The 25,824-nt window shown below is 39.7% G+C and overlaps 1 protein-coding gene across 2 annotated transcripts in view; it reads right to left on the bottom strand.

Moving 5' to 3' along the window:
- RAP1A (RAP1A, member of RAS oncogene family) overlaps nucleotides 1-25,824 on the bottom strand; it is a 114,957-nt gene that overhangs the window by 10,403 nt on the left and 78,730 nt on the right. For both annotated transcript variants that reach the window (XM_054980845.1, XM_054980846.1), the window contains 4 exons: nucleotides 20,359-20,442; nucleotides 7,571-7,639; nucleotides 6,833-6,889; nucleotides 5,826-5,966 (listed from right to left, as the gene is read on the bottom strand). In XM_054980845.1, the coding sequence (XP_054836820.1) occupies nucleotides 5,826-5,966; nucleotides 6,833-6,889; nucleotides 7,571-7,639; nucleotides 20,359-20,415 (324 nt within the window). In that variant the 5' untranslated portion in view covers nucleotides 20,416-20,442. The remainder of the gene's footprint in view (nucleotides 1-5,825; nucleotides 5,967-6,832; nucleotides 6,890-7,570; nucleotides 7,640-20,358; nucleotides 20,443-25,824) is intronic.

The following is a 25,824-nucleotide window of genomic DNA, read 5'->3' as shown; positions in this document are numbered from 1 at the left end:
TTTTGAAAGAACGTCAATATTTAAATATTTAAAATTGGCTGTGCAAAAGCAGTTACTGACTGCCGCTTTCATGTGGATTTAGAATTGCTTTTAATATCTGTTGGAACTCCGGAATGTTTTCTCTATTCAGAAAGATCAGAATAGATTCGAACTTCAGGGGAAACCAGTTTGTGTGATTTTGAAAACCCCTCATCAAATCAAACTTACTCTACAAGCAAAGATATAGCCATATTGAGACACAAATGCCAAGAATTAAATCAGATGTCCCTCAAAAGATCATTTGATCTTCCCTCAGATAGGAAACAAACTGCAAATGTTTTTCAAAGATGCTGAACAGGAGTGTTAAGACATGCAACAGTGAGGTATAGGGCTGTGCACTTCGGTATTCGCTTCAGGTAAAAATACCCAAAGCGGAGCCGATCCGGAAAGATTCTGGATATCCCAAATCAAAGCTTTCTGAAGCTTTTGGAAAGCTTCAGGGCTAAGTTTAAAGGCCTTTAAACATCATCCCACCCCCACCTACCTTGTTGGCAGCAGCTGCCGCTGACTCAGCCTGCGGGGCATTGGGGAACGCCAGAGCTGCCTCCTCCGGCCCTTCCTGCCCTTTCAAGTGGCAGGAAGGGCCGGAGGAGGCGGAGAAAGCCCTTCTGCCCCTCAAATGGCTGCTGCGGCGCCGGCATGCCATGGCCATTTGAGGGGCAGGAAGGGGCTGAGGAGGCAGCTCCCCGGAGGCTCAGGCAGCGGTGGCAGCACGAGGCTGCTGCGACGGCCTGGAGCCTCCAGGCCATCACAGCCCTGTGCCGCTGCCGCTGTGGCAGCAGCCCGCAGCACAGATGACCCTTCCACCAGGTAAGGTAAGTGGATGGGGGGTGGAGTTCCCCAGGGGGATGGGGGGTGGAAGAGTTGCCTCCCTCACTTCAGTATGCTCTGAATATTTACAGAGCATACCGAAGCGAGTAAGCTGCTTCGGAATTAAGGTATTTCCGAAATTTTTTCATGTTTCAGGTAAACCCGTAAACCCAAATCAACCCCCTCCTGTACACCGCTAGTGAGGTATAGTGAAAATAAAGGTTACAATTCTGAGCAAGCTTGTGTAGTTCTATTGAAAGCCCAGTGATTTCCGTATGTTTATAGTGCCATGCTAAGCAGAGTTACACTCTAAGTTCAACTGACTTCAATAGCTTCAGAAGCTAGAACGCTGCATAAGATGGTAACATTAAGCATGCACCTATGCTATGCACAGAACTGTAGCCATAAGGACAGAACTGAAAAGATAGTGAATGTAAGACCGCAATGTCACACAACACATGTTCTTAACTATTCTGCATTACTGAAGCAAAGTGAATTTTATTATTGCTTCTGAGAATTTAGATGTTCAAATACAAGGCGGGAAGTACTTTTGCTGAAATGAGATGAACTGCTGTTATTTCATGGTTGTTGTGGGTTTTCCGGGCTGTACTGCCGTGGTCTTGGCATTGTAGTTCCTGACGTTTCGCCAGCAGCTGTTGCTGGCATCTTCAGCCAGCCACAGCTGCTGGCAAAACGTCAGGAACTACAATGCCAAGACCACGGCAATACAGCCCGGAAAACCCACAACAACCATCGTTCTCCAGCCGTGAAAGCCTTCGACAATGCTGTTATTTCAGTTAGCAATTCAGGGACCGTGCATTCCTATTCATGATACCACAAGTTAGAAACACATTTAGCATATTTAGATCTGGAACCTATCAACACGAATTCAGCAGTCAATTAGAATGAAGGGAACTGCCTCCATTATGATTCTCCTAGGATACAAGGGCCATCTAGGACCTCTCCTAAGATACAAGTGCCACTGCAAGATGTGTTAACTGCTTCCACAGCACAGCTCTTTGACCTAATGCTAAGAAAGGAATCAGGTTCCAAAGGGTTTATGTGAACATAATCCCTATCTAAAAGAAGATTAGTCTTAAAAAAGGTAGCAAACACATTGCATAAAAAAATAAAGAAGTTAAAGATATTGATCAGCAAAGATGTAAACAGAAAAAGAGAAAGGAGTGATTAAAATGTATTTCAACAGAGCTGGCATCTTTCAGCACTATCCAGTCACTTACTCATCTTTCAGGCAATGAATAACCATTTATGTACAATGGGCTAGACAGGCATACTAGTTTTGTTTTCTGATTAAGTGGAAAGATCTATCAAGAAATGAAAAGCCTGTCAAAGGAACAAGCTGCATTTGACATTAATCAAACACTTCATAATTGCCTGGACATCAAAAAATTTTATCACCAACAGAAATTATGACTGCATTGTGTTTTCTAGTACTAAATTTTTTAAAACCTGGGACTTGTTTTCTACAATTTTACAACAGTTTAACCTACAACATATCAAGATGGTAAACCTCTATCAAATACTACCAAAACTGAGCACAAAAAGTTTAAAGCAATCATGAACAGCTGCTTTTAAGCACATTTTAATGTGCCTAAATACATTAGTTACACAAAGCTTCTAGTTGATACTTGGGTCTAACTAGAAAGAATGCCAATTTATGGAAGAAGATACCAATAATGCCTCACTACCAACATGATTATTCTGGAAGAATATTCCAGGGGCCTAAAATTATATTCCCAAATAAGAAAATCTAACCCAGTTTACAGCGTGAGAACTCCAATCAGTCTGAAAATATGGATTAAAAAATCTCATCCAAATATGCAACCAGCTCATTTCTAAGACATGTAAGTATGCCAAAGTATTGCCCTGTCATAGCTCTGGTCAAGAACCCCCTTCACTTTCCATTGATAAGGCCACTACAGGAAGAGGAAGCAGCAGCCAGTTACCTTTTTATTATGTCTGGATGCAGCTCAGCAGAGAACCTCTTACTTGTGAACCACCTGTATTTAATGGCATGTCTGGTTGTATATTCGTTATTTATTTTTTATTTGCATGCCACCTCCATCATAACTCTGGATAGGTGCTTAAATATCTCCCAAACATACACAACTTTTCTATTTTTCTTTTATTTCTGAGCACCACTTCCGGAGCATATTTTGACTGAAAAGCAAGGTTAAAAATATAAATACATTCACTCTGTTATTGATAATAATAAATCTAGATGAAGCAAGCCTGCCAGGTGCTTGACACTTTGTCTTGATTTCACTGTCTCAACAATGCAACAAAAGCAGGTGGTTTATTTATGTTGTTTATTATCCACCTTTCTCACTGAGACTTAAGGTGGACTACAGGGTCAATCAATGTGATCAATGGCTGGAACATTCAATAAAAAATGCAATAGGGTACAGACTGCAAAAATTTGAAAAGAATCAGAAATCTAACACAGAGCTAAACCAATGCTGAAACAAAGCACACGCAATTTAATTTTGAATCCCTGGTGGACTACAAATCGGCTGGACTAAATGGATTTTTGATCTGATCTGGCAAGGCTGCAATTGGCAGATGCCGCATTGGCCCCTGTGGATACTGAAGGCATCCATTCTCAACAACACAGACGACTGCATGAATGACTTCAAAGGAACTGATAATGCGATATAAAACCTAAGAGCTTGGATTACTGAGTGATCAGTAGTGATTACACTACAGTACTTGCTTAACAGCTGTGTGTTGGAACAGGACATCAAATATATTTATTTATAAATTACTGATTGACCTTACTGTTGAACAGATCTGATATTGCACAGCAAGCTGACTACCAGAGCTAACATTTAGCTGATTACCAAGTATTAGCAGATTCTTAAGGCTGTAAGGGTTACTCAAAGGATTCTTTCCTTGTATGAACCTGTGCAACAACTGTGTTCCTCTTAGCAACTCTTGAAGACTGCACAATCTTTCAGGGCCACGAGATCTGCCTCAGCTTATTTGTAGGCTTTTCCTGCCGTTGCCCCTTGCAGAAGAGGTCAGGAAATAGTTTTCCCTATTGTCTTTCAGGAAACTGTGTCAGTGCTTTTTACAAAAACCTGTAGCTAACTACATTATGATGTTGGTGGTATTTCTTTATGGATTTTTAATGTCTTTTTAATATGCATGCTTTACTGTGGTAATGATTTGGGTATATATAAGCTGCTTGGACCTCCTCAAGGAAGGGAGAAAGGAATTTAAGAGTAAATAATGCATGAAGTAAGTGAAATATTTGGTACTGACAACAAAAAAAGCAATCTTGTTTATATTTAGTGGGATCGGAAAAGCCTATGTACTGCAAAAAAAACAAAAAAAGGGAACCATTGGATCAGGAAGCTGAACAGGTAAAAGCCTTTAAAAGTAATTTGAGAGGAGCCCAAGTGATGCAGTAGGCTGAAGCACAGGTGAAAAGAGAAGTTGAAATCAGTAAAAGGTAACAGATTTCCTGACAAGTAAATGCAAGAAGCATTTTAGTTTACTGTTGTACTTAATGTGCCATACAATTGCACACAGTTCAACATTTGATCAGAAAATGCTGAATACACCTGAAATTGGCTCTAGGGTCAGACTGTATAGTAATGGGATTTCTTCAGAACACAACCACCTTCAGAATAAAGCAACTCTGATCCTGGCAAAAGCTCAGTCTAGATTCTGAGACATATGCACCCCAAATTTAATAATACGCTCAAATGGGTCAAACGCTCCGCAACAAGGAAAACGTTTTATCTGGATTCTGTACATGTCTAGTTTCATCAAAAGACAAGAATAAAATTAAGAGTCCAGTGGCACCTATAGCATCTAGGTGACATTCTAGCTGTATCTGAAGTGAGCTGTAGCTCATGAAAGCTCATACATACCACAAATTTTGTTAGTCTTATAGGTGCTATGGGACTCTTGCTCTTTTCTACTGCTACTGACAGACTAACACAGCTACCCATCTTGAATAAAAATTAAACCATTTTGCACATCTTGCTTATGTATATGAGAGAAATAATTTGGAAATACAGGAATAAGGCAGTACACAGCAAGCTGCAGGTATTCTCAGGCAACAGCATTTAATGTTGTATTCTATTTGGAATGCATTATTATCCACAGAGTCATACTGCATCTATTAGGACTACATGGCCATGACTTGTGGGAAGGGGGATTGGTTATGCATTAGATTCAAGCAGCATATAGTGCAAGGAAGTTTGATGGTAGTGTGACTTTTCTGACCACTAAGCAGCTCATAATATTTAACATGCACACCCTCACACAATTTCAGCATATACCAGTTTTGCTTTATACACAATCATTTTATTTACTTTATATATAGACTGCTTTTCCTCCCAAAAGGAACTCAGTGTGGCTTACAATGTTTTCCCCTACTCCATTTTATTCTCATAAAAACTCTGCTTGGTAGGTTAGGCTGAGCACACAAGACTAGTTCAAGATCACCCAGCAAACTTCCATGGCTAGCCACTACCCCACATCATTCTCTATTAAGAAGCTACAAAATCCATTTAACATCACAACAGCAAGTATGGAAGCTTGTCTGCAATGGAACTATTGAGCTTTCTAATAATCTGACTATAAGTTCATTTCCTTCAGATGGAACTGATGCTTGGGGGACATTCTAGAGATTGCGTGTAAAAATGTATGCTACAGAATGGTCCAACACCCCCCACCCCCAGCTTCTTACAAGAGCTGAACTCTTCCCAAAGTTCACCCCAGTTTGGGATGCTGGGTATTTGTGACTAACTGTCCAGTAATGTCCATGTGAATAAAGAAAGGGGATCTCTCAAACATTCAAATAGAGAATATGATTATATTGTAACTGAGCTGTCTAAAGCTGCGTTCTTCAGCCATCTTGCAACTATGCAAAAACAGATGCTAGCTTGTTTAGTTTGAAAAGGATTCCAAGGTTTTCTCAAAGCAAAAAGCTATTTACTTACATCTTCAGTGTCCTTGACCCGTAAGATCTGTTCCCTCAGGTCCTGTAAATCATTGAACGTAGACTGTGCTGTAATAGAATATACTAGTGCAAACCCCTGACCATTCTTCATATAGAGATCCCTCATTGCTGTAAATTGCTCCTGGAATAAAACATTTTTGGAAAAAACAGCTTTAGGACAATCAACTAATTGCTGTGCATACAATAAGAACAAGAACGTCATGACTATTTTAAATTTCTGCTCTTTGCTCTTGCAAAGAGTCCAATGAAGCATGTGAATTTAATTCTGAAGTAGTCTGTTATCTCAAACTCAAGATGAATGGGTGGGGGTTACATTGTGACAGGCAACTATATATTCTTCACCAACTGACATTCCTTCATGCTGCATAAGCTCTCCATTGAAAAGATATTAAGACAGACTTATTATTTATGTCATGGTGTGTAGAAGATGAAAAAAAACGGGAAGCCATGTTGCACATTGTGCGAAGAAGCAGACACATTAGAAATTGGTATGCATTTTGCATTTAGTAAATAAGGTGTGAATGAGCCTTAGATATGGAGGGATTTGGGGGGTGTTATTAAAAAATCCAGAACCACTACTGGCTTTAAAGAACAGACAAATGGTAGATAGATCTTACAGGGCAGTTATAGGGCAACTGTGTAGGTATGTTTTTAACAGCTGCAATTTGTACACACACAAAGACACAGATAGCCTTAAAGAAAGTATTTAGATGTTTTGTTGAAACTTTTGAATCTTGGTGAGGCAAATAAGCTCTAATGGAAAAATCTTATTGAATTCCATCCATGTGACATTTCAGGTCATTCTTTTTTAATAAAGGAAAACGTGATAGAATAACAAAGGAGTTGTACAGCTTGAGATACCATTATTTTTAGTTTGCTTAACATTAGCATAAATGGCATTTCACATGGTAAAGACAGCAAAATACTTTACAGCAAGAAGTTATCATCTGAGATCTCATTGCCCTCCCACATGCAGATCTCACTTACTGTCCCTGCTGTATCGAGGATTTCAAGCATACATTGTTGACAGTCTACTTCCACTTGCTGAAAAACAAAAGTAGAGACAAAGAGCATTAAAGCCTCAAAAACCCGATGTAAGATAATTCAGAGCTTGCTTGCACCAGTGGCTACTTTTCACAGTTTCCTGAGTATACTACATGGAAATGTAGACAACTGAAGAATTTGTGGAAAGTACACAAAAATTTCACACCAAGATTTGAGGGGAACGTTTTTATTTGGGCCCACTGTAGGCTAAAAAGAACATGAAAGATAGAAGGTAGGTTCACAGTAACAGAAACTATAATAATAATATTTTTTTTAAAAAACCTTGGCATAAACTTTAGGACACTGGAGTTGTGAGTGACGTTTCTCAGGCATGATATGATCATTACTTTGGAGTGGCCCAGGTTCCAGTTTTGAGGAGATGGCCAAGAATTCTGCCAAGTGAAAAGTGTAAAATCAATTCCAAAGGCCTGATTTCATCAAGATGCTAATGAGGCAAAATAGCCATGTGATTTTGCAAGGGATCAAGAGGCTGATACCTGTACAAAACAGTTAGCATGCCATTGCAACAGCTGCACGGGCCATGTACTGCTAGAAAGCTAACTATGCAGATGAAGGTTCTCTGCATGGATAGCAGGCTAGATTAAAACAAAATACTAAGCCTTGACAGAATTATACTGCAATAAGGCCAACGTTACTATATAATGTGGAGAAAGTATTTACCTTTCTGTAGGAGTCTTCTATTGTAGGGTCATACTTTTCAACAAAAATTCCCTGAACAAACTGTACAGTCTGGGGGGGAAAAGACACACAGACAGGTCAGTTAATTACCTATAAATCAATAAGCTAAACTGGGTAAAACTTTTATGGAGCAGAGAGCTTTGATTTTATTCCTCTCAGTCTTATTTATAAGCCGTTCACTGGTGTCTAAAGCTCAAAATGATTAATACAAAGATTTATGATCCATTTCTGATTCCATGCTGAAACTTCCTACTAGCGTGCAACTAGCCTAGTGGAAATCTCTTATCTGGCAAGCCTACTAAGGAGAATAGTTTCAGGCCTTTGGCATTTTTACATTATTTTCACAACAGCGTGTTCAACTGTATCTGACTTACTATGTGTACAGCGCCAACTTTCCTGCACAGCTGTTGCTGACAAGTTCCAAGGCAGCCAACCACCATATTTAGGTTACTGCATTACATGCAGTGCAATCTTCTTCCCACCCTACCTTCTACCACATAGTTTATATCCACCCTGGCATAAACAGCTAAAGCTTTAAAAAGACAAATAGAGGCAAACATTTAAACACAATGTCTATTTTAAATGTTGTATATGTATGGGCATATATGTTTCAACAAACAGGGTCATGACTAAAGCTCCTGTAGCCAATCAAGTCATTATAGGCTTGCTTCTTGCATTCTTCAAAAGGGGTCAGGCCATAGACTCATGATGGATTTAATGTGACCATTACGCTTCCGTACTGAGAAATGTAGTCTATTACATTCAGGAGTCTACAAATTTGAGTTGACTTTAGCAGCCAGTTAAAGTCCATATTCTCCACAGCCTCTGCCCCTTTTCCAACTTGGTAGGATAGAGCCGTGCTATTATCAATGTTATTCAGAGACTCTTCAAAAGAATGGGAACACTTGCTGGTTTCGGAATGGTTCAGAAGCTCTGTGTAATATCATTAAGAGAATCTACACTTCTGTGCTGGGAGCAGGGAGGGGTCTTTTGACCACACTGAGCTTAACTTAGTCAGATTTAAAGTGTGCTGACCAGCTGAGCATATTTATGACCCCCTGACTACAAACTCAGTTCTGACCAAGATCTTATGTATCAGGTTCTGTGCTTTCAGCTTCATCGTCACCTAATTATAATCCACTTCCATAGCTCTTTCATTGTGATTATGGCACCAAAATGATAAAATTTCCTCACCAGGGGTATTTGTCTGCTCCTTTCTGTCATTGTCTTCCACCAACAGGTGATAACTTTCTGTTTTGTTTAGCATTTACTCACTCCTTTTTGTTTATGTTTTTGTTTGTGCATATGCATTATTTTATATTTATGTATTTAAACTTAGTTGTTTTAATGTTTTTGACTGCTCACTGCCTTGTGGCCTTTAAGCTGGGCAGAAAGGCAGAATAAAAATAAAATGTAATTCATCTTTCATGTGCCAAGTGTTACAGTGAACAAAAAGGTTTGAACAAAGTTTTCCATGCCATACTCAATGAGTTTCAAGAGGTTTTAAGGGGGAATTTAATCCATTTTTGTGGGGGTGCTAATAATTCTTATAAAATAGACACTCTGTAATTTTTTAACATCTAAACAGTCAGTCGGTATTGGACAGCTTTGCTTTCAATATAGCAAAAATGTTTTTGTACAGTGGCTCACATAAACAGTTATTCTAGATACCAGCTCTTAGCAGTCACAAGAAGTCTTTAAGACTAGCCTCATTTTATTCAGGGTCATAGCTGAGATTTTTCTCAAGATGTCAAGAATGTCAAGCTCTAATGCTCCTAAATAAGCAGTTTCAGATTTTGACAGCCCTCTTATCTGCAAAAGGCACCACTGTATTTTGGAGAGTGCTGTATGTTTCCATGATTTCCAAACCAGGGAGAAAACAATTGTCTAGTTTTTATGTTCAGTGATACTTTCCTGAGCTTGGGGTAGGGGAGAGAACAGAGATACCCCCAAGAAATGTATTATGCCACCCCAGCTCAAGCTACACTGTCACCAAGGAAGATCAAGGTGTCTCCCTGTACAGCATCGCAATGAAAATTCAGTATTATCTCAGGATTTTTTTTTCAATACGAGAGATTCCAAGCGTTTTCAGCTACCAATAATAAGTAATTAAGGTCAAAATATGGCATAGAGATTACAAACTTCTGATGAAAGCCTGGATTCTCAGTTAATGCTAGAAATTTTAATTTGCCTTTCAAGCCATTTGCAAGTGGTTAAAAAGTTACAAAGAACTAGCCCATAGTTTTTGATTAAATTATTAAAGGAAAGAGATGCAGGGCTATAGAAGCCATTTCTAACCCCCATTATACACCCCTACTGCATACAGATTGAAGTTCACTATACAACCAGCTCATTCTGTATTTCATATGGCTTTTATGACAGGATGTGTAATGTATTACATTAAGTTCTAAGAAAAAAGCAAACTTTTACAACAGAAAAAATTCATTTATATCCTGCCTTTCTCCCCAATGGGGACCCAAAGTGGCTTATATTGATTCTTTAACAACAACAACATTCAATTTATATACTACCCTTCGGGACAACTTAACACCCATTCAGAGGAGTATATTATCCCCACAACAATCACCCTGTGAGGTGGGTGGGGCTGAGTGAGCTCCGAGAATCTGTGACTGACCCAAGGCCACCCAGCTGGCTTCAAGTGGAGGAGTGATGAATCAAATACAGTTCTCTAGATTCGAGTCCTGCCACTCTTAACCACTACACCAAACTGGCTCTCTACATCAAACTGGGTCTCACAAAAGCCCAATGGGGCCCCATATTGACTCATTTTAGCCTCACAAAAACCATGTATGGTAGGTTTGGCTGAGAGTATACACCTATTGCAATGTCATCCAGCAAACTTCCATAGCAGAGTGGGGATCTGAACCTGGGTCCTAGTCCACTACACCACACTGAAGGAGGCCTTTTCCACTTAAAGATTTATTTATTGTAGCATGAACTTTCCTAGGCAAGATCCTCCATCAGTTGCGCCAAGTATAGATAAGTAATTTACACTAGTGCTTTTTCCCAGCATCACAGAAACAAAGACCCTGTGTCCAACGTATGTCCCTTTATATCTATTTTCACAGAAAAGACAATCCACACATTTATACCTTATGGTTGGTCTAGTGCAGCGATGGTGAACCTATGGCACGCGTGCCACAGCTGGCACGCAGAGCCCTCTCTGTGGGCACGCAAGCCAAGTCGCTGATCGCTAGGTCCAGGGCTCATTTGGAGGTGGAACGCCTGCAACGGCGTTCCAGTAGCTCTGAGCAGAGATCACATGGGTTTTGGCCCTGCCCACGTGATTCCTTTTCCTCAAGGCTGCCTCCCTGCTGCCCATCACTTTAGCAACAGGAAGCAGAGGCAGCAGCCAGGCTGCTGGGGCTGGCTTTCTCAAGAAGAGTAAGCTGCAATGATTTAACTTGCTTTACTTTCAGTCATGGCTCTTGAGTGAATAAGAGAGAGAGTGCTTGCAAGCAGGGCTGCTGGTCTAAAGAAGGGCAAACTGCTTTGACTTAACTTGCTTTACTTTCAGTCGTGGCTCTTGAGAGAGAGAGAGAGAGAGAGAGAGAGAGAGAGAGAGAGAGAGAGAGAGAGAGAGAGAGAGAGAGAGAGCTTGCAAGCAGGGCTGCTAGTCTAAAGAAGGGCAAACTGCTTTGATTTAACTTGCTTTACTTTCATACGTGGCTCCTGAGAGAGAGAGAGAGAGAGAGAGAGAGAGAGAGAGAGAGAGAGAGAGAGAGAGATGTTAATTCGTTGGGACAACTGTATGAGTTATTTTTTCTTAACTAAAACCTCAGTATTCAGGTTTAATCGCAGTGCTGGCACTTTGAAATAAATAAGTTGGTTTTGTGTTGCAGTTTGGGCACTCGGGCTCAAAAAGGTTCGCCATCACTGGTCTAGTGTAATGTGACACTGCCTTTGAAAACATTTCATAATGCAGCAGCCCAATTACAACCAGCTGATATGAACACTTCTTAACTGTTTAAAAAGAGCTACATTGGCTGTCTCTCCCCATATGCCAACTGCAGGCCTCTGGCTACCATCTCCTGGTTATTTTCCCATTTAAGTTGTCTGTTAGTATCTACTAGAATAAAAGCTTACTTCAGACACTGCAAGGATATGGCTGTTAATGCAATATGAGATGTAGGTATTTTCTTGAGGGATGGGGTTAACAGGTCTTTATTTTAGAATCTTAAGCTTCTTTAAGCCACAAGGGAAAAGTGGGGTTTAAGTATTTTAATAAAATGTTAAAGAGTAGCAGCTGTTATTTTTTTAAAGATGCTGTAGCTGAGTATGTCTTCTAGCACTGCTATAGATACTTTTAAGGACTGTGAATTAAGTCTACCTGTTACTAGTATATATTATTATGCTTGTCAGTTGTGGTGTGGGTTTCTCAAGTCTACAGCCGTATTCCAGACCAGTCTTGGGAAGTTCTGCATGTTCTCCTTCTCTCCTCCCCATAGGCAGCTTGGGGACTGAAAACTTACACATACTTGCATCACAGTTTGTAATATCTAAATTGGGCAATTTGTTATCTTGCCTATAAACCACAGTTACAATGTAGCTTGGAATGCTGGTTTATAGTCAAAAGAACAATTTTGTTGTTTTAGTCACTGTTTATTTAGAAAAGTTGTATGCTGCCTCTCTAGACTGCTCATGCAACAAAACAAAGACAAGGGCAATAAAAATAAGTCCATAAAGATACATCATGCACAAACCAAAAAAAAAAGTTCATAAACACAAACCAAGGCAAAAAGCACATCAGGTAACCAATCAAGGAGAGTACACGGTAAGTAACAACGAAAGCAAGAAGTCTCACATGTACTGACTAATGAACCTTTTAACAAAAATTATGGCTGAATCCACATTACCTCGGCGCATCCTGGTGTTGCACTAAATGTTTGCTAAACACCCGTAAGTATAGCGTCTTTCAAGTGCAATTTCTGAATCGCGTTAGAAAAACGTTATACTTCCGGGTGTTTAGCGAACATTTAGTGCAACGCCGGGACGTGCCGAGGTAATGTGGATTCAGCCTATGTGTCAGTTTCTTATTTAATGCTACTATATATAATCTAAATAACATACACAGTGGTACCTGATAATACACTAAAGAGAATATGAGGACTTCCTATCACTGCTGGAATTACAATTTGTACATCTGCTATAACATAAGTAACCTTCTATCCAAGTATACATAAAGTGCTATTGCTAAGGTGCTGTAGTAAACTTACATATTATTGCACATTCTTAAAAAGTGCAAGTGCATAATATAGCAGCAACCAAGCAAATATATATCAATATACACGAACCATTATATACAGAGGTCATGAGCACTATGTATCCAGGTGGCAAAGAAAAGTCCAAAAAGCTGTCTCAGATACAAGTCTATACACAACAAGGGAAGCTGCCCGGATAGTGATGAATCACAACAAACAAACAATTCCGGGAATATATATTTAACTATCAATTTTTATATTTTTATAGTGCATAAGTGCGAAGTGTGGTACATAATTATATGCAATAATAAATATTCAATAAATACAATAAAATGCTGATTTCTCTGTCTCGATATGCAATAAATACAATAAAAGTACACCAAATTTTTAATTGTTATAAGGTTATTTTTCGAAGAATCAATGTCCATAGGCTATATAAGGTGGAAATGTGGCAGCATACAAAATTCCTTATATAGAGTTCCAATGCAGATGTTAAGAAGCAGGTGTTGGGAGGCTCCAGTCCAAACTAAAGATAATTCCAAAAGTGCCGACGGGATTATGCGTGCATATTTATACAATTCCCGTTTCGTATATCATACTTCTTCATGGGCACAATAAATGCGGACGGCCCCCAGTTCACTGGTAACTCAAGTATTGCTGCTTATGCCATTCTAGTTCAAATTCAATACACAAGACGCATGGATTGACAGCAATACTTGAGTTACCAGTGAACTGGGGGCCGTCTGCATTTATTGTGCCCATGAAGAAGTATGATATACGAAACGGGAATTGTATAAATATGCACGCATAATCCCGTCGGCACTTTTGGAATTATCTTTAGTTTGGACTGGAGCCTCCCAACACCTGCTTCTTAACATCTGCATTGGAACTCTATATAAGGAATTTTGTATGCTGCCACATTTCCACCTTATATAGCCTATGGACATTGATTCTTCGAAAAATAACCTTATAACAATTAAAAATTTGGTGTACTTTTATTGTATTTATTGCATATCGAGACAGAGAAATCAGCATTTTATTGTATTTATTGAATATTTATTATTGCGTATAATTATGTACCACACCTTGCACTTTGCACTTATGCACTATAAAAATATAAAAATTGATAGTTAAATATATATTCCCGGAATTGTTTGTTTGTTGTGTCTCAGATACAAGTGGCTGTGAAAAGTCTTATATGAAGAGATGTATTCTTTCAGGTCCTCTGACGGGTTGTCTAGATCCTTAGATTAATCCTGTTTCAAAATTCCATCTTTTTCAAAGAGTACACAGACAAAAATCCATTTATATTTTTTTCAGCAAGTTTGACAGTTTCTTCACAAAAGTTTCTTCACACAGTGATTGTTACTTTTGTGAAGAAACTGTCACAAACCCGTCAGAGGACCTGAAAGAAACCTGAAACCTGTCAGCAGTGATAGGAAGTCCTCATATTCTCTTTAGTGTACTATCAGGTACCACTGTGTGTGTTATTTAGATTATATATAGTAGCATTAAATAAGAAACTGACACATAATTTTTGTTAAAAGGTCCACGTGAGACTTCTTGCTTTTGTTATAAAAGCACATAAAAACAGAGCCATCTAAAATATTGATCAAACTGTCCTCAGGCTAGAAGTAGATCATAAAACAGCTAAAAATATAGCATTCCTTGGTCAAAAGTGAAGAAAAATATTTTGCCTCAATGCCAAAAGGAAAGGAAAACAGGCACCAGGCAAGTCTCTGGGCAAAACACATTCCAAAGGTAAGGTGCCGCCACCACAGAGGCTTGTCTCTGGTCACCACACACTCCTTTCCTCTGCAAGAGGGTCCAAAGAACAGTGCTTGAGAAGAGAATTTCAACTGCAAGGCTAGACATTAGGGGAAGAGTTAGTCTCATTTTTTGTCATGATGCAGCCTGAGGTCCTAAACCAGGCATGATATTGTACACAAGTACACAGATAGCCTATCTGGTAAAACCCAGAACATGTATGAGTTGGGAGCTAAAATGGGAACTGCTGCTGTGCTTGGCGTCCCCTTCATCAAGCGCATTCTCCTCTGCTGCTGCCTCCCTGAGTAAGAAGCCCAGATGTTTCCCTGGTGCCAGTATTTGCTTGCTGGGGATGGGGTGGAGGAGAGAGGGGAGGAAAGAAAGTGGCATGCATGCTGCTACCTCCCTAAAGTCACATCACAGCATGGGACTAGTGGCATGGTAAGAAAGGGAAAACAGAAGCGGCGAAAGTCATGCTCAGAGAAGGTAATGATGGCAACAACAGCACTTCCTGTTTCTATCTGATGGCATGTTCCCATTCCACGGCAGTAACTGATTCAGGTTAACCAGATGGCCACAAGACTGTGGAGCAACCTGTGAGTTTACACATGTAAGATTTCATGTATAGTTAAGCAAGTGCCACAGTGAAGAGAGCTGAAGCCATGTTGCTTTAAAAACCACACACCAATATGCTTTGCAGCCTATAGAGAAAGATATGGAAGAGGATATTAAAACAACAAAATAACTAACTGGTGGTCTTTTGAAACTTTGGGGGAAAATCCGAAATAATGGAAACCTGGCTGTTTTCCCTATGCCAGATATCATTTACGCTTTGCATAAAATAAATAAACACATAAATAAATAAATAATTCATACAAGGTACATCAACCTTATTGGAACCAGGACTTTTTTTCTGGGAAAAGAGGTGGTGGAACTCAGTGGGCTGCCCTCGGAGAAAATGGTCACATGGCTGGCACCGCCGGAGGGCAATCTAATCTCCCCTCTGTCAGGGGGCGGAGCCTTTTCAAGAGGTTCCGGAACTCCGTTCCACCGCGTTCCTGCTGAAAAAAAGCCCTGATTGGAACTATGGGATATTACAATAGCTGGGTGGCAGCCATGAAGTTGGAGGAATTCTGGAATAGCTTTCAGAAAAATCATTTTAATCTAAGTCAGACATTACGTGATAGAAAAATGTTTCAACAAATTTTGAAAGCTAACAATTTCTGAGGAAAAGATTTTTTTAAAACCTCCTCAGAAAGTTTCATGGTTTGATAGGATTCTATGTGAAACTGGCACTAAGGACACAACATATATTAAAACTCGGGGGGTGGGAGCGGGGGGTGGGATTAAAAACCTATATATCCTTTGCTATATTGTAAGAATTCCAGACAAGAGCTGTGTGGTTGTTAAGATACCATGGGTTCTTGTTTGGCTGCAACTGCCTAACCATTTATTGTGGCATATGCTTTTGTGAATTATAGTCCACTCTGCCAGATCCACGAAGTGTTATCCATTGACAGTTACTTAGGAATATATATGGGTATAGAGAGCCACCAATTTTGCAATGATAGCAATAGTCACATTTTCTGTGGAAAGCTAGATGTACACAACCTAAGTATACCATAGCATAGCAATCACAGTCTTTCTTACTATGCTAATTTTAACCTGAAAGCGCCAATTACATAGGAAAGACAATCACTAGAGGACAGAGGCTTTGAGTTCATCCTGTTCTGTAGGAGATATACCAGACAGTTTAGGGGCAGAGTTTAAGCATTGCTAAACCTGGGTTCTACTAGAAAGTTGTGTTGGGGGGGGGGGGGTCTGTGTTCCAAAGACTATTTGTATACTAGGCCCAGCTTACAATAAAACTTCAATCTTACTTATGTCTGAATTTAAAACAGTTAAATTTGCTAGTAAATTCTAATTCAGCAGCTAAAACCTTCCTTTGAAGTTTTATTTCTTTTCCCTTGTTTGCTTAAAGCCATAGATCATCAAAATAAGCGAATGAAGTGGTATACCAAATGTAAAAATTAAGGGGTCCCAAAAAACAGATGAAATCTTGTCTTAATGTTTTACACAGTGATTGCATATCAAGCCGCTCGATGCATTGCAAACTTAACATGTTACTCCTATACAATACTGGCATCTCAAAACTGAGAAGTTCAGCCTTGGCAAGAACACTGCCAAAACCATTTTTCTACAGACTGCTCATAAGGGTCCATATTATAAACAATGGAACAACATCTGCCATGCATTTAAAACAATGTATATCAACTGTTAACTTCTCTTCTAGACGAACCACTGATATTAGGATGGAAGCAGAGGATTATCAATGCCCTTGCTGAGCAATATGTGAAATGATGACAATAGTGTCCTCCTAACACATGGTTAACATTTTAAAAAATGAAACTGAGAAAGTAGAATGCTGGCAATAAATACAATATTTGTGTGAATTGCAACCTCATTCACCTGGTTCTTTGTTTCCTGGCAATGTCAGCCTTCATCACTATCAGTCTGGGAATAGCTTGTCATCTAATGATTTTGCATACCTGTACCCAAATAGCAGAAGGACATTGTTGACAAGTGATGGCAAGTATCATGTTGGCAGGTGTACCTGTGATGGTATGGCTGACATTATTAGGTCTTGTAATAGTGTTGCCAAAGCATACGGCCAATACCAACAGTTCACCACTTGTCACCTACAGCTGTCAGCTAAAACTGTTTCAAAGCATCACTGACTTCCAACCCATCCTGAGAACCCATACTTTCTCACAGAACTTGGGTAGTTAGGCCTACTCTCACTTACAGATATTTTCTAATCAAAAACAGCTACTCATAAGCAACAGCAGACAATCAAAGACTTGCCCCAAGAGCCTGTCACAAACCCTAGTGTGAGCTTTATAGGCACTTCCACTCAGGTAACATTATTACAGCACAGAACTTCTTTATCAGGTAAACCATTAGGGATTCCTTCACCTGACACACTATCTTATGTGAAGTATTAACACCACAAGACAACTATGCTCTTCAGCTATTTGTACAGGACAAATAGTTCAGTACTTCAGTAAAAGAATAAATTATGAAAAAATGCCAACATGTCAGTTGCCCAGGACAATGGCGATCCCAGTGCTTATTTTGACAAAAGAATTCTAATGGGGACTCCTAAGGAGAAATGTGACACTGTTAATACTATCTGTTACATTCTGTGGCCTTTTGAACTCTTGTAAAGGGCCAGCTGACCCAGGAAGTACAGTCACAGGAAAGACAGCTTCAAGCAGCCAACACTCACACATTTAACATGGCAAGGGACTTGGGTTTTGGACAATGGGCACCATGTATTATTACTGGTGTATTAACTGAGATCGTTAAGTTGCTGTTACTTGCTGTTTGTAAGGATAGTTAGGTGGGTAGCCATACCAATCTGCAGGAGAACCGCACAATTTTCATCCAGAGACCAACAAGTTTTTCAGAGTGTAAGCTTTTGAGAATCAGAGTTCCCCTTCTTCAGGCCTTCTTCCACTCACTGAAGAAGGGAGCTCTGACTCTCAAAAGCTTACACTCTGAAAAGCTTGTTGGTCTCTAAGGTGTCACTGGACGAAAATTGTGTTGTTTTGCTGTCTTAGATAAAATACAGACAAGTAACAAAAGTTGCTGGCTTTCAGGAGTCTAGTCCACAGAACTGATTCAGGTAAAAAGAATTTGAAAAAGACCTATGTCACTACTGCCTAAAATATTGATTTCTACCGTACTCTCACTTTATGGAGTAGGCTCCTCTGAGAAGGTGAGGGATAGCTCTCTAGAAATTGTTTGGATACACTGCAATGCTAATTTATTTATTAGGGGTTTGAGGGATGTAGGCTGCCAGCATCATGGGGGGGGGGTGTTATATCCAGTTTTATTGTGTTTTGTATATTTAAACCGTTATTTTTAAGCCACCTTGAGCCACGGGGAAAGGTATCGTATGAATACTTTAATAAATACTGCTTTGAGACAAGGGCAGAATATTTTAGAAACTCAAGTATCTTTCAGCCTATTATTTGATTTCTGTGAAATAGGTCATTTTCAAGATTACAGGTCTTCTGCTACAGCGAGACACATCATGGTGGCAGCTTCTAACTCTACACCACTCAGTACGGTGGAGATGGGAAATAACGAGCTTCCCACCAAAAAGAAAAAAGAAAAAAGAAAATTTCCAGTGAATGTTAGAGCATCACATTGTTAGCATGATGCCACTTTCAGGTCCCCCCCCCACCCAAAAATTATGTCAAACAGTCTATATAATGTCCCCCATGTCCCTACCCCCAGTCTCCCACCAGGTGCCAGCTGCTGGCTGGTAATCCTAGTCACTATTATTTTCATAATAGTGAGGGACACTGCCTTGTACAAAAATACATATCTCCAAGCCTAATAGCATCAAATAGTCTACCAGGCTCTGAGTTCACAAGCTTAGTCCATAAAACAAAAAAGTACATTATTCTGGGTGCTTCTTACTTTTCCCCATTTTATTTCTCTAAAGCAGTGTGTGGCCAACCAATAAAATGATTCCCCCATCTTGTAATGTCCTAATTCCAATGTCAAAGAGAACAGCAATGTTCACCACAGAATGATACAACTATCTCACCCCTAACACACCACCTATAATTCCCGGCTTCCCAGGATTAGTTCTTCACACTCCTAATTTTATTCTAGAAGATTCAGCTGTCACTTAAACAGGAAAAGAACAAACATGGCAGAACAGTGATTTAAGACTTCTAATTTAAAATAGCCACTAATGTTTACCAGCATCTAAAGTGTGGTATTTTTAACCTTCCAACAACAATTCAGGTTCAGTATTCTCGATACTGTTAGCATAAGCAAGGATTCTAGTAGACTGTAAGGGTGCAACTGCACAAGAGAGCACAGAATAAGGCTTCCAAGAGAAAGTGATATTTCTTACAGAACGCTAAAGGTTGAAAACTTTCTGCAGTACATGCTGAAATTCAAGGCAACTGAGGGGGGGAAAGGCAACTGAGGGGGGGGGAAGCCAAATTGTGAAGGGAGCTTATTATCACATAACCCAACTTTTCATATCTCATTTTTCTTCTTCCATAACCTATATGCATCACACTCACAGCCTTTTCTGTATTGATTCCAACTTAACTTTTCTCATTGGTGATAAGAAGAGAAGCAAAACTGCATATAATAGCAAACACTGGCAAACTGGCCACAGCAGGGATGGCCAACTGGTAGCCCCTGAACCAGAAACAAAATTTGGGCCAATTTTATTTAGTACCCTGAAACCCTTGTTTTGTGTTTCCCTTGTTGGGGAAAAACAATTATTTCCAGTAGCTGTGGGATCTCTCTAACATCCAGGGTACTTACAATCACATATACCATGTACACTGGAAACCCTTATGGCCAGAAAGCCCCGCTTTTGTGGAGGGAATCTGGGGGAATGCAACTACATACACTTAAGGTTTCAGTTCCCAAACAGCTGTCTGGAGAACAGACGGGCACCAGTGAACAACAAAGTTGGCTCTCCCTGGCCTGTTCAAAATCTCAGAGCACAGGCTGATTGCAGAATATGAGTTTCCCCCACATTAAGAGTTTCCAAACTTGAAAATTTAAAATCAGCTGTGATCCCACACTTATTTCTAAGTCAAGTACCACTGAGTTCATCATCAGGTATTTGGAATACCGATATCTTGACAACTAATCATGGCAACAGCTGCCAGACTGAAGATTTAAAAACTGCTTTTGGGACAAGACTGTCCATAAGTTCTCTCTGAAGATATGACTCACCAAAGCAGATTTCCCCACGCCGCCTGAGCCGAGGACCACTAGCTTGTACTCACGCATGATGTGGTCTATTCAGATACTGACAGGCTGAAAAAGAGAAGGAAATCAAAGTTGAAGTCTTTCCATATGAAATCATCACCAGAAACAGTTACTAACTATACCATGCATTTCCCCAAGCTGCTGCATAACCACATTCTTGTAAAAGCTACCCTTAAAGCCACGAAGCTGATATAGTAAAAGATGTATCAGTTTAAGCAGACAATCTTCCAGGCAGAATGGTCTGCCCAAAGCACTCTGGACATGAAGTTAGTCTCTAAGTCTGTCTGCAGCAGTTCTCACACATGAATCTGCCTTCTACTCAAGTCAGACCATTGGTCTAGCAAGGCCAGTACCGCCTTCTCTAACTGGCACCAGCTCTCCAGGATCTCAGGCAGACGCCTTCTACATATTTTTGACTGGACGTTTCAGGAATTGAACCTGGGACTTCTGTATGCAAAGGAGATGCTCTACCACTGAGCCACAACCCCACTCATAACTAGTTTTCCAAATTAGCCTAGTGCAAACATAACATTTCCGAATAGACAGATGATTAAAAGCATGCTGCTTCCTTCCCCGTTTCCATTTTTGGAGCTAGCCATAATATAGCATCACATCTGCATTAATGTTTAGTAACTGTAATTGTTTCAAACTAAAGTTAGAAGCTGGTTTGCAAACTGTGGTTAAAAACTAACTATGGTTAGAAAACTCAGGAATACTAATTTGATATGCTCAGTAAAAATCTACCATGTACCATATAAAAATCAGTCCCCTATTAATGTTTTCAGTGCTTGAGGTAAATATATAAATCTGCCCTTACAATGAATCATACCACTGGTTCTACTAGTCTAGCACTGCCTATTGTGTCTCCAAGACCTGAGTCACAGGCCTCTCAAAGTCCTGCTAGAGGTGCCAGGGACTGAACCTGGAACCTTATGCATATCAAGCATATGCTCTGCTACTGGATGCTAATGAGCTACTGGAGTGGTGAGGTTAGGAAGAGAGCCAAAGCCACTCTATCACCAGAGGCAACATGAATTCAGACTGATTACAAACAATGAATTCCTTTGAATTCATAATGTATGTATCTATTCTGATTCCAATATTCAAAAACAAATTGGACAAGGATTGCATTTCAAGAATGGAAAGGAACAGTGCTGGGCGTGGCTTAGCACTTCATCTTCGATTTGAATACTTCTGATTTGGCCTAAAGAGATCTTTGGGCAAAAGAAAAAATTTTAAGCTGGATGTGTTGCCCGTACTGTACTTCAAGCTGTTTAGTGGAAGAAACTGAATGCATTTGTTACATGACTTTTTAAAAAAACTTACTTATGTCAATTTTGTGCAGGGTCAGGTATTTTGGATTGATTAGGTATATTGATAGAGTGCTTTGTATGAATATATACTACTGAAGAAGGCCTTTGGGCCAAAACACATCTGGTTCTGGTTCAATACATATGTAGATAAAATGTACTAACATACCTGTATATGTGTGAGTTTACTATGTACATATACAAGGGTATGATACCTATATGTTGAACCATACTGTTGATGTTTTTAATCATACTTTTGCATTTTCCTTTGTTGAACTAAATTATAAACTGGCGTTTTATTTATTGCATCTTTTTTGTCCCAACCTCTTTAGTTATGCTGCTTCTGCAGGATTGGTTTTTTTTCCTCCCCCTTTTTTGTTCTTTTTAATAGTACTGGGGTGAAACAGGCAGTAAAAAGCACAGTGAAGAGAATTAAACAGAAAGCAAGAGTGATGGCAACCAAACAATTAACTGGTAGCAATCATGCTTTTATTCCAACCTTCAACCAAGGATCTAAGGGTGGCATGCACAAGTCTCCTCTCATTCATTTTGTTTTCACAAGTCTGCAAGGTAGGTTAGCCTGAGAGTGATCAGCCTAACCTAGTAAGCCTCATGGCTGAGTGGGCATTTGAAGCTGGGTCTGCATAGTTGTAGTCCAACACTAACCTCTATACCACACCAGTTTCTGAGTCCTGCCAATTACTCACACATTTGTGATACTGAACAAGACTTTGCCTCTATTCAGCATCTAAAACTTCACAATAAAACACACACAAAGAAGCTAGATGCACATTTTTACTCTGGAGCAAAAGGTGCTTTCTGAAATCCTACTCTCAAAACACATTAATACCTGCTTATGCAATTAATTTTTTCCACACTCAATTGCACAGAAGAAGCCACAATTAAGCAGGAAAATTATGGTGGTTAGTTACAAGAGGCAAAGATTTCTTTCCCATCCCCAATAAGGAATGATTTAGGTCAATATTTTCTCTCTGTAAAAGGTCAGGCCTCACTTACCATTGCCAACTCAAAACCTTTTCGCTCCTCAAAGCAATGCCTGTGCCTTTTTATGGAAATCTCTCTACTCACTACATTGGACCAGAAAACCTTTCATTCTCTTCAAGAATACTTGACAAATAAGGAAAATGACAAAACCAATGATAAACAATTTTAATACTGTTTACATTATAAGCCAGAGCCTTTGCTGCCCTAACTACTGAGCCTAGCCAAACTATGACATCACTTGCTAATTATCTTTTCAGTCCCTCCCCAAGATAGCCTTGCTCCCAAGTAAGGGTTTAGAAAAGCAAAAGCCATATGGGATTAGAGCAGGCAAGTTCTTTCGGAGATTCAGTTTAACTTTGCTGCAAGATTAATGGGTTTCCCTGCTACATAACTCCTACACTTGTTCTTATTCCCTGAAAAATCATATGAAAACGATTGTTCTGTCTTTGTAAGAAAAAAAGATACACATACAAGGCCAGTTTTTAGCCACTGTGACCTTACTCTGTGTTAATTTCAAAGAAAATCTGTCATGTGAATTAGCATTCACGGAGAAGAAGCCATGTCCACAATCAAAGCAGTAAGCACTAGTAGAGAAAAATCTTAAAGCGTGTAGACATTTGAAGCTGGGTGTCTGCCTGGTCATAGTGTGATACTAATCATCATGCATTCTGCATGGCAAAAACAACACATGCGTATTTTGAGCATGGTCATTTCTATTTGGGGACCATACTAAAAAGACTACCCTGTATGTTTCTGCAATCAACAAGAACAGTTCATCACTAAAGCTTCTTTACAAATAGTTGCATCCTCAACAGCATTATCGTAGGAACATTTACTCACTTATTTATAGTTTGCCTTTCTCACTGAGACTCAAAGTTGGTTATATAGCATAAGTTAATACGAACATTGGCTGGGACGTTCAATAAATAATACAATAGGGTAAGTTATAAAACAAATAGAAATCCAACACTGAGCTGAAGGGGAACATTCTGAAACAAAACATAATAGCATGGACCAATGTAGTAGGAGCATATTTACAAGCAACAGACAGGACACAGTAGTTTAGTCAATCATCAATGCATCTTTCTGAGCCATTTCCTTAAAATACAGCCCAATCACCTGCGTAAGAAAACCCTCCTGAATAATTCAGTTTTGCATTATTTGTGGAAACATGGGAGAGGGAGCTTTCCAGATCTCTTCAAGCAGTCTGTTCCATTAAGTTGGGGGCCACCACAAAGAATGTGTATGTACGGGTATGACAGAATGCATGTTAAAGGAGGTTTTCTAAGTGAAACAATTAGAGAATTGGGAGGGAAAGAGTTAATTGTTGCCTGGAATGAAAAGCTTGAGTGACAGGCTGCTCTCTCATCTCTGACTGGTCAACTGGAGCTCAGCTGAAGGGCTGACAGTTGCTTTCTGACAGGATTATTCAGAGTTTTGTGAGTGAGTATGACAGGGAAGGTCAGACAGATTCCCCTCTGGAGTTAGGGAAGAGGAAATTTTGCCTTAAATGTAACATCACTGTCCAGAAGAAGAATTCTATTTAAGAATTTTTAGTATAAGTGTCAGCAGAAGCTGAAGCCCGCTTAACACAGACACCACAGAACTGGGAGTGTGTTTGGACAAGAGTGACTGGGTAGTAGGTTAGACTCCTTTTCAAGCCAAAAGAAGGGTTATATCTTCATAGTGGGAGAAGATTAATTCCTGCCCAGTTTCTAAAGAGGGTTTGGCTTTGAGGAGGACCCTCAGTCAGTTGTGAAGGGAAAACAGTTTTAAACTAACTCCAGGAAACTTGAGCTGTCATAGGAAACTCTGTGAAGAAACATTGTTGCTGTAACAAAAGTATTAAGTAAAACACCTCTCATTGATTAGAACCAAGAATATAAGAAACTAAGCTTCAAGGAAACTATTTTGCCTGATACTCACTGTATTCTGAACTACCAACAAAATTTTACCTCAGCATTTTTATTCCCTGTCTACATTTACTCAATCTGCCTGTTAAATAGTTATTTCCTTTTGAATGTTATACATTCTCTAGTGCCATTTCCAACAGAAAGGAAGAGGGCTCCTGCTTCTTCCCATAAAGTTCCTGAGCTGGACTAAAAAAAACCCCCAAATTATATCTGACTGTCAGCATGGGACAAACAGACTTTCAAGCCACGAAGATTAACATGCTACTTTGGGGCTGCTCAGCAAAAGCAGGCAAACTGAATATTGGCGGGAAAATTTGCCTCACGGTGGGGGAGTGAAAGGGGCTTTGTCATAACCGGCAGCTCTTCATTTTATCCTAATGGGATTTATTTATTTAAAATGTGTGAGTTTTCTCCCAAATAATGAGATCCAGGGGGTGTAATTAATATAAAGCCATTTAAAAGGGGGTAAAGCAGCAGAAAATTAAACCCAGCCAACAAGCTAAACAAGTAATACTCACTTAAAACCCCTGCCCTCAATGTTCTGAACAACTATAATGTAATCATGTGACCCTCTGCAAAGGCCTCTTAAAAGGTCTGATTTATAACCCATATGAAAAAAAATGAAGTTTGCCTTAATTCAACCAGGAGACTGTTACATAGCAACCAAAAAATGCTGTTGCCAAGAAGGCAATTGTTACACATGTTCATACCAGAAGAATGGATCTTCAGGTATCCCAATGAAGACTCCAAATAAGTGATTTACTTCCACACGCACACTGACACAGTGAACAATGGCTTCTTAAAGCAAGTTGCAGCCCTTCTTTATCAGTTTCCCTCCAACTCCCCATTCCAGATTCTTCATTTCCAAGGAAGGGTTGCAGCCTGCTGTGCACAATACCAGCCTGTCAATCTTTCCTGCCAATGTGTTTATCTGCAATTAAGTACCACAAAATTAAGTACCACAACTGGTTACCTCCAGTTGGCACCCCGAGTTCTCCTTGAATTATAACTGATTATCAAGGCTAAAGAGATCAGTTCCCCTACAGGAAATGGCAGCTTTGAAGCTTGGCCTTTATGGCATCACATCTCTGCTGAGCTACCTCCACTCCCCAACCTCCCCCACAAATCTCTAGGAATTTCCTAAGCTGAAGGACAACTCTTCAAAACCATTTTCTACAGGCCACTATCGTTGAATACTGAGA

This window comes from Eublepharis macularius, chromosome 5 (assembly GCF_028583425.1).
Source record: "Eublepharis macularius isolate TG4126 chromosome 5, MPM_Emac_v1.0, whole genome shotgun sequence".
In the NCBI taxonomy this organism is placed as follows: domain Eukaryota; kingdom Metazoa; phylum Chordata; class Lepidosauria; order Squamata; family Eublepharidae; genus Eublepharis; species Eublepharis macularius.
Note: the sequence above shows the minus strand (reverse complement) of the source record. Positions and strands in the feature narration are given on the sequence as shown.